General features: G+C 33.4%; 1 protein-coding gene across 1 annotated transcript; it reads left to right on the forward strand.

The window, feature by feature from the left end:
- The first annotated feature begins 307 nt into the window (after positions 1–307).
- Positions 308–1,988, forward strand: LOC150110708 (uncharacterized). The gene has a single exon (XM_090395849.1). The coding sequence runs from the start codon at positions 414–416 to the stop codon at positions 1,464–1,466; it is 1,053 nt and encodes a 350-aa protein (XP_090251975.1). The 5' UTR covers positions 308–413; the 3' UTR covers positions 1,467–1,988.
- Positions 1,989–9,662: the final 7,674 nt, after the last annotated feature.

The raw sequence follows: 9,662 nt of genomic DNA on the forward strand, positions 1-9,662 counted from the left end.
CTTTCTAAATGTGTTTGAACATACTGAAGCTGTGATTAACGTCGTACTGTTTATAAACATACTATTAGAACAGACTACTATAATGTTTACTACACCATGCCAGTACAGTAATATACTATACTAATAAAATTATCTATACCGGCCGTCTTTTGGCATCTTTCACGCAATGCTGTCATGTACATAGATGGCGTGACCGTGGGAAATCAAAGACGTCATGACCTGAAATGTGATTGGGCCATTCCACCGTTGCGTGACGTAGTCTGTATTTGTCTGAAAAACTGGACTCATTTCCTCCAACCGTCAGTTTCGCTGTAGTTGTAGTGTAAGGTGGAGGTGTGTGAGTTTTGTTTTGTTTACTTTAGTGCAGTAATAGTAGGCCTAATTCAGTTATCCTCCTTACGTTTGTTTTTGCTATGATGCCGAAAACTGAAGCGCAACGAGTAATTGCAATTTCACTTGGAAAGATTGCCAGCTACAGAAATCAACGTGGCGGTACAAGTCTACACAAAAACTTGCTTGTTGCTAACGTTCTTCAGAAGGTACGAAATTATGTTGTAGATGATAACAGTGAAATTCCTATGTGTCAGGACAATTCTGTTTATTCCGATATAAGTGAAGTGCCTCAGGATGTGTTTTGTAACAAAATAAATCATAACTCTCAACAAGTTGGAGATGGTTCGATTGTTAAGCCTAATCTTGGACTGGCTTGCCTGTTGCACAACCCAGAGGCTATAGAAGAGTGCCAGCACATGACTGGACCAAAAGTGTCACGTGACACGGTCAATGGCTGTGATGTCACTGACTTCGCTATGCTTCAGTGTTCAAACAATTATAATACGGAACCGATTACGCCGTCGACTCAGCATGGATATCTTGCAAGTGATTTACGCGAAACAACAGCTGGTTGTAACAAACCTTTAGGCAACATGCCAATGGCCTCACTTCAAGAATTGCGACCTCAGACAAGGTGCTTAAAACGAAGACAGTCAGTTGCTGAAGATGACGGTTGTGTTCGTGTGAAACGTCGTAAATATGATCTTTCGAGAGCTTCGAAGTCTCGGAACCGTACTTCATGGAGAGGTGTCAGTTATGTTAGTGATTCTGATAGTGACGTGGAGGGTGATTTTCAAGAATTAGACCTGGATAATAGCACATCCAATCCAGAAGAAAGTCCGATGGATGTTGAACAGAAAATATGTAATTTAGTGACAGTGTTTAGGTGTAGTTTTCAAGGGCTTGGTCTAATTGAAAATACCACTACTGATCAAGGTCAGTTACCTGTACAGTCCCATGGTACAGCATTTCAGTTAAGTTCGTCATCCGAGTTTTCATCGAACCATAATCGGGAAGGTAAACCATCTCTTCGGCGAGGATTATCGTTACCTGACTTGTGTGCAAAACAAGCGGACTATGTAACACGTCAGTCGTTTGAACGGCCATCACCAGTTTTAGCATTGACAGTGTAAAAATTCGATTGCTAGACTGAACTAATCCTGCCGCTCTATTCGAAATGGAATTATCAATCTCATTTGGCTTTATGGCGTATAAAGGTATGCTTATTTTTATCTTCCATCGTAATTCATACCAATAAGCGAAGCACAAACTTGTTAATATTGAAAACGGGTTCGAACTTTATCCCATTTTCACAAGAAACGGTTCCTTCGTTGACTTTAAACTATGACCAATCTAGTCGGCCTATACTTATGCTTTAAAGGGACAATATGAAATTTTATCACACCATTATTCTTGATACAGTTTTAAAGTGAAGGCTAAGCCTATGCCTTGTAAAAGAATTTATTTTTCTCTTGTAAGAGAGACCAAGTATTTTGTTTATATATTTCACTTAATGGCTGTAAATATTTGATTACTCTATATAACTTCATGTATATAAGCAAAATATTTTAAGTATAATGTACTTCATGCATTGAAAAATGACTCTGCATTGAAAGTATTCTGTAATAATAATAAAATATATTTGCACTTATAAACTGCTTTCCCTTGATTTCTTTATCCTTTCACTGTGAAAGGTTTATAACACATACTTCCAAGTTCAGTAAATTTTGAGATCATTACTTTCATTTTTGAAGTAACAATGTTGTGAAATTTTGCTACTTACTATATAGTGAAATGCATTTTTTATCCAGATCTTATAGGGACTGTAATCGCTTCTTACTCTTATACAGACTTTCCCTTGGAATAATTTAATGCCACCATTAAATTTTAGAATGCATTTAAATTGCCGGCTATAGCATCAAGACATTATCTGTGTGAAATGCAACTCTTTTAAAGTAACCTGAATGGATTAACTGGAAGTAATAGAATATACCAGTAGGGGGAAAACTTAATTACATTATGGATGAGAATCTTATGCCATCCATTATGATGGCAGCATATGATTGCCAAAATTATTTTTGAAATTGGATCTTGTAATATTTTTAAGCTGAACTTGCCTTTAAACTATATGAAACAAATACATAATTCTGTTGACCTAATTTGATATTCAAGGCTAATTTTTGTGAGTTGGTTGCACTACTTCTAGTACAAATAGCCTTCCAAATTTTAATATTCTTGCATGTGTGAAATTTGCCCTTCCCCCTTTTTTTTTAATTAGAGGTGAGTAGTTAGCTGATTTCTGAAGAAACTTCAGATGTTTTTTTTTCTTCAGACAAGCCAGTTGTTTCTTAGTTTGGTTATTTTATCTAGTTTACATATGAAAAGAGCAAAAGTTCAACATAGATGCACCCTTCCTTTTTTGATCGTTAACTCATTCACACTGCATCCTTGCCTTAGTGATGGTTGAATGGTACATGAACCTTTTATCACAACACAAACTGTGAATTTGATCTTTTTTTTTTTTTAAATTTTCGCCATTATCAGTTCTGACAAGATATCACTTTCTATAAAATAGGTACAAGTGCTTCTAGTTGTACATGTTAAAATCAAGATGCACATTGCATAATCAAGAAAGAACAGAAGCAATAAAAAAAATCATTACTGAGTATTAGTCATAGTACAAAAGCTTATGCACTAGTAAAACTCCTATATTGTGGTGGAAGAGGACGTGTCAAATTTTTATTCATGCAGTTAAATGTTCCACTTAGGTGCTTGTACTAGTAACATTTAGTATTTGCATGGGAGTTTATTTATTTACATGAAAAATATTTAGTAAATATTGGTGTGAGTGGCATGTGTTTCAGGCCCTGCCTTAATTGCATACTACTTATTGAGAACTACCAACTAAATGGCAAAAATGAAAGGTGTTCTCTATTGTGTGCATACATACATAGTGGTAATAAATTCTCTTTGTAATAGCCATCTGAATTATAGTAATTTGTATTGCGTCAACAATGGCACTGCCTAAAATTATGAATAAGAATAAAACATAATCACTATAAAAATTGCAGCATACATACCTCCAGAAAATGGCTGCACAAGTGATAAAGATTTTGTTTTCATAATTGTTGAGCCACCTGTCAAAAGAGCAAATGTGGATCTATGGATATTTTCATTCTAAGCTGTTCCTATAATATGTTTAAATCATATTGCTCTGTAAATTGTTTTCCTTATCTGATATTACCTGATCATAATAGAATATTTGTTATTCCAGGAAATTCCCATAGCAAAATTAAGCATTGCAAGTTAAAGTTTTAGGGCTCATAACTATCACCAGCATTCAGTTCTGAATGCTAACTACCGCCAGCATTCAGAACTGATGAATTTTATATAGTTCCTAGGCATGTTCTCCGTAAATTCAAATATGTAAATGGCGAATATTTTCCTGTTCAGTATGTATCCTGAATTTCCCTTAAAAAAAAAAAAAAAAAAAAAAAAAAAAAAAAAAAAAATGCAAAACCTTAACTCATATGAGATGCATCTGTCAAATTATAATATTTTTAATACTGAACAATGGCCTGTGCCAGCTTCCAAACTCACACGTTTCTCTTTTTTTTACTTTTGTGTAACAGTTCCTGCATGTTTGGTTACGTTATGGTTTACCAGTTATTGTATTTTTTATTTCTTCCTAACCTAGAAGCCACTAGCATATGTGACAAAACTAGTCACTTTATATTATTGCAGCCTTATTAAACCCAGTGTTATCATTTGTCACATTAGTTTTTGTTATTGAAAAATCTACATATTCATCATATAACATTTTTCAGAGGTCAGAATTTAAACTTTGCTAGTCCAGAGATAGTGCCGAGCTCAGTAATTATTTACTAAGAAAGTAAACCATTACTGAACTCGATTATTTTCTTAGTCTAACAAATTACTATTAGATTGATTTGTCAGTGCAGAAGAAAATTATGAAAGCATCTTAGTTTTACTTTGGAAGAAATTTATATGGAGCTATGTTAGTAACTCAGTGATATGCTTAGTTCCTTTTGAAGTGGTACTGCTAGATGTGATTGAAGTGTTATTCTGAAGATTCCAAAATAGTACTTGTTGTATTTAGCAGCTAAAATGATATTAAGATTTAAGAAATCAGTATTGCAGTGTAACCATAGGAAGTAGTAGGGATATTTTCAATTTCACATAATGAAGTACTGAATCTCAGAAGTGTAAAAGTTTATTTGGATTACTTGAGCCTTATCAGAAAATGGGTGGTGAGATCTTGCCTCTGAATCCAAGAAATTAAGCAAAGCTCTCATTAATGCTATATAAAATTGATATTAATGAAGTGTTAAAATTATTTCACTTAGTGTACTGTTTAGTAGTCTCAGCTTTTGAGAGTTGATTAATTAAGATACTAATATATTTTAAAGTGGGTAATAAATATTCTATTTATCCTCAGTATGAACCTTGTTCATATACTGCAAACTAAAATTCTTAATTTTGTTTTTCCTCTTCCTCAGTTCAAATATGGCAAGAGAGAGTATGATATGTAGAATGGCATAGTAGCAGTTGGCACTGTACCACCCAACTACAGATGCCAGCATTTTATTTTTGACAATGTCTACATGATCTGTTGTCTTGAAAATATTGCATAATGAAACCAAACCAGTTTGAGCACTTTTTTTAATTATTGCATTGTAAAAATATGACTTTTGTTGATGAGCATACCTACCAAACTGGCAGCAATTGAATGATCCACATTGTTTTTTAGGAAAACCTATATGATGGTAATTATTTCTAACTTGAATGATGTAATCACAAGAAAGATATTTATTTAACCAAATATTTCGGTCTGGAAATAGCAGACCATCGTCAGTGGTATTGCAAGAACAGTTCTTGTAATACCACTGACGATGGTCTGCTATTTCCAGACCGAAATATTTGGTTAAATATCTTTCTTGTGATTACGTGATTATCATTCAGTCTTATGTCACAAGTATCCTTGAAACAACTATTTCTAACTTGTACTTTCCTTTTGAGTATGTTGAAATATGTACATGAAAATTAAGGATGATTTTATAGCCTCCAACATTTGAAACATCAAATCCTAGTTATTAATAAATGCTCACTCAAGTAAACTATTGTGAGAATGCTTGAGTACATGTTGTTGCCACAATGCTAAATTAATGAATGTGGGGGGATGCATTTTTCACATTAAGCAAATGTTTAACTGATGGTCAAAATTTATCTCAAGTTAATAGAAGTGGTAATAATTACAACATTAAATTCCAAAACTTGAAGGCATTGATTTTTAATTCAACAATGAAACTTTTTTTTTTTGCTCTCCTGAAAAAGTAGCCAAATCCAGTCATTTGTTTAGCATGGTGATATCATAGATTGCTTTCATGTGATTTCTGTGAAATCTTTACAAGCATTCTGTAGTGTAGCTTCTGAAATGGTGATTGAATGAACGTATTATTCAGCCACGTCATAAATCTATCAACAATTTTCCTCCAAATTAGTCTACTACTTGTCAGTACTAATATTGTATCTAACATTTCATTCTTCTAAGATGCTTCTGACTAAATCAATCCACCTAGACCTTGGTCTTTCTCTGGGTCTCTTTCCTGCCATCTTGGTATCACATACCAGTTTTTTCTAACCTTTTTTCACCCATTCTGTTTAAGTAACCATATGACCTTAGATTACTTCTGCTTACACATTCTTGAATGCTAACAATGTCAAGTTCTTTCTTATCTAATATCTTAATTTTTAATTCTGCCATTGATGCCATCTGTTCACATTCACTCCCTTAATTTTTCTCGGAACTCTGATGCCTGGTCCTTGATCAAGTGCTTTATTTCTAACCCACCTCTCAGATCCATAACTTAAAACTGGTTTTGAACACTGCCTTATATATTACTAATATGGTGTTTTTGCTAATTTCTCTTATTCCATATAAATTTATTCAGCTGGCTACCTTCCATATCTATTTTGAAATTTAATTTGCTATCTTCACTAAATAGCTGAAATATTTTACTTGTGCTATAGGTTCTCCATTGAGAATGCAGCCGAAGTTGTCTGTTCCTGCCTATTTTCATAGATTTGGTCTTGCTGATTTTCAAGCCAAATTTGTTATAGCTGTTTTGCAATTTAAAAAACCCTGAAGATGTACACTGAACGTGGTTAGGAGTACATCTTTATAAAGCAAAGCTAAATTTAATATCTTTGATTCTAACCTCAGGCTTATTGCCACTTTCTTACATAACATGCATCCTTATCTTAATCCTGAGTTTACATCAAACCATCTTCCTGTATTTCTTTGTTCTAACTGCTGACTTACAATTTAAATATAGACTTATGTTCCATATAATTGTTTTGAAAATCTTTTCTCTTAGTGCCTTGTATGCCTATTCCAGATCTATAAAACTTAAGTACAGATCCTTTGTTGTGTTCCTATAATTTCTTAATTATTTGTCGTAAAATGAAAATCTAATCTTACCAACCTCTATTGAAACAAGCTTGTTCTCCAAATTTCTCTTCAAATTTTTATCAACTTATTTATATACAAGCTTAAGTATGCTTGTATATAAATCTTACTTGGAATACTTAGAAGATAAATTCCTCTGTAATTCTCATTCAGCTTTATTCTCTTTTTTATAGATGGGAACTATGAGAACTCGACTCCAATGTGGGATTTAACGTTCTGACCAGACTCTGTTATACCTCCTTAAGTAGCATTTCTGTTAAATATAATCTACTCCAATTGCCTTTCCACATTTTAGGTTTTTGCTACTTTTTCTACATGTACTCCTGTTTGCATTTCTCTTAATTTTCTGTTAGTTCTCTCTGCTGGTTGCATTTGTCTTTCAAAATAATTACTCCAAACATCTAGGATATCTTTATCTTCAGTTTTTTATGTCACATTTATCATCTTTGATTCTTTTCTCCATTTCTAAGTTCTTTCAATAGCCTCCAGAACATTTTGCCACTCTCTTGATGTTTATTTTCTATATTCTTACCAAAGTCTTCAAATCACTTTTGTTTAGCTATTTTTACAGCACTCTTACGTTATTCTTTTAGGGCATTTTCCAATTTATTTGATAAGAACTTTCAATATTCTTGTCCAGAACTGCTTTAATATCTTGTGTCCACCATGATGTGGACATGCATCCCTAGTGAATGAGTAAATGTTTTCTTTAGTTTGTCACAGACTCCAAGATTTGGTTCTTGTTTTCAAACTGTTTCATTTTTTCTTCATTGTTTGTGTAGTTGAGTCTACATACAATTTATCTATAAACTCAAATTACATCTGGATTAGTGTGCTCAAGTTTGGTGGTCCTCTGAATTGCTTGGGGATGAAGTGATGGAGATGATTTGGAGGCAAGTGGCCTTTGGAATCTTCCCTATGAGATTGAGGGTGTATGCATTGCAGAAGTTTGTTGATAGGAGATATGATAGAAACATTTGTTGCTTAAATGGTTTTATAGGATTAATGTAGGGGAAATGTTTCAGCACTTGGCTAGAGGGACCAAAACAAAGGGTCATCCCTGGAAGTTGAATAAAGATGGTTAGTAGGAATGTGAGGACTGGATTTTTTTTTGCTTGGAGAATTGTGAATGAGTAGAATGGGTTGCCAGAGGCAGTTGCTTTGTCAATGGGTTTAAGGAGCGGTATGATAGATTGGTTTTCCCCACGATGAGTCTTTGGACTCCATGGAAGTGCCCACATATAATAATATGACTCTTTGTTTGCTAGGTTACTCTGATGCATGCTCATTTCCTGCTCCTTCCATAATGCAACAAAATGGTCTGCAACATATACAGCCTCTTCACTTCCTATGAAATTTGCCACTACAGATTGCCAGTGACTTTCCTTGCAAGTAGAAAAGCAATTTCAGAGATATCTTTAAGCAACCTAATGCAATTCTGGGATGTTACATTTCTCATATGCATATCTGTTACAAATTTTTAATTGGCATTGTTTGCTTGTGTTGTGATGTCTGTAATGATTCTAATTCTGAAATTCCTGTAGGAGGATTTGAGTAGACTGGTATTATTAAAAAAAAATGATTATTGGGTACTAGTGTAGTCAACTCATATTTTGGATTGTGTGTGTTGTAGGCTGTTTAGCTCATGAAAAATAAATGATCCAAGTTCTGAGAAGTAGGAGGTTGGCTGCAATTTAAAAGCTGCTGCTTTATTTACATCAGCAGTTTGTTGCTACTGGTGTTTACATTCTCAGAAATTAAAATAGTCAAGTAGCTGTTTCTAAACTATAGCCTACTGTCTTCTCAATACTTCTTTTATCACTTTTTTTTTCATCTTTTTTAGATGAAATAGGTAAAACAATTGAATAACTGGTCATACAAAAGAGCACTTATGGTGAAAAAAGATCCTAATGAAGGATATGAGTAAAGGGAGATAAGCAAAATTATCAGGACAGTAGCACTGATTATGAAGATTAAGGAAATGTAAGCAGCAACATTTTTAGTAAGTAGTAAAGAGAATGACAGTCTAGTAAATGGTTTTATAGGATAGGTGCAGATATACATGACAGAGAACCAGGAAATCAACCCTGAAAGCTGAGTTGGAGATTTAAATTGGTAGAAAACTAGGAATTGCTATCTTTCCACACATTTCATGAGGTACCTGGATAATAATCTAATTATTGTATGTGGGATCCCTGTAGACATATCTTTAAATCTCATTTTATCTTTTTGTTTTTTAAAAAAAAAAACTATGGAAGTTTTCTTTTATTTTAGGCAGTAGTGATTGTCACCTGACTACTCCTTTGCTTTTTGTGATTTAAAAGTTGTGTGCTCATGCATACATGCATATTTTAAATTAGTTTATGATAAAATTGAAATTAGTCATCAATGAGAAATTTGTCCATAATTAACAAGTCTGGTGAAACTAGCTACTTCATTTCAAGTCTGATTATAGTAAAAAGTTCTTTTTTTTTTCCCTAATAATTATTTTCAAGCACTTTTAGCAGGTTTTACTGTGATTTGCTTTTTTTGAAAATTTGGTTTTAGAAGGCTAAATTCATTTTTTTTGGACCTGATATGACCAATTTTCAATGTGGAAATTTAGTTATGTTAAGCTACTACATAAAATTGGTGATATCTCCAGCTAAAGAGTCATTTACAAATATGAAAGTTTAATTTGATATATATATTGAGCAGAGATTGAGAATTTGATACTAGTAGACACAAGAAAGAGGGATGAGGTGATAGACCTATAGACTTCTGAAAGTTATACAGGATATCAGTAGGTGGATTTCATTTTATGGAAGGTGGGGAGAGGGCATCCAGTTGAGAATTTATT

This window comes from Typopeltis vanoorti, chromosome 1 (assembly GCF_054136105.1).
Source record: "Typopeltis vanoorti isolate ZY-2024b chromosome 1, IOZ_Tvanoo_1.0, whole genome shotgun sequence".
In the NCBI taxonomy this organism is placed as follows: Eukaryota; Metazoa; Arthropoda; class Arachnida; order Uropygi; family Thelyphonidae; genus Typopeltis; species Typopeltis vanoorti.

What these genes read in the sequence shown, in the direction of transcription:
- LOC150110708 (XM_090395849.1), top strand. Translation starts at nt 414, where the DNA reads ATGATGCCGAAAACTGAAGCGCAACGAGTAATTGCAATTTCACTTGGA.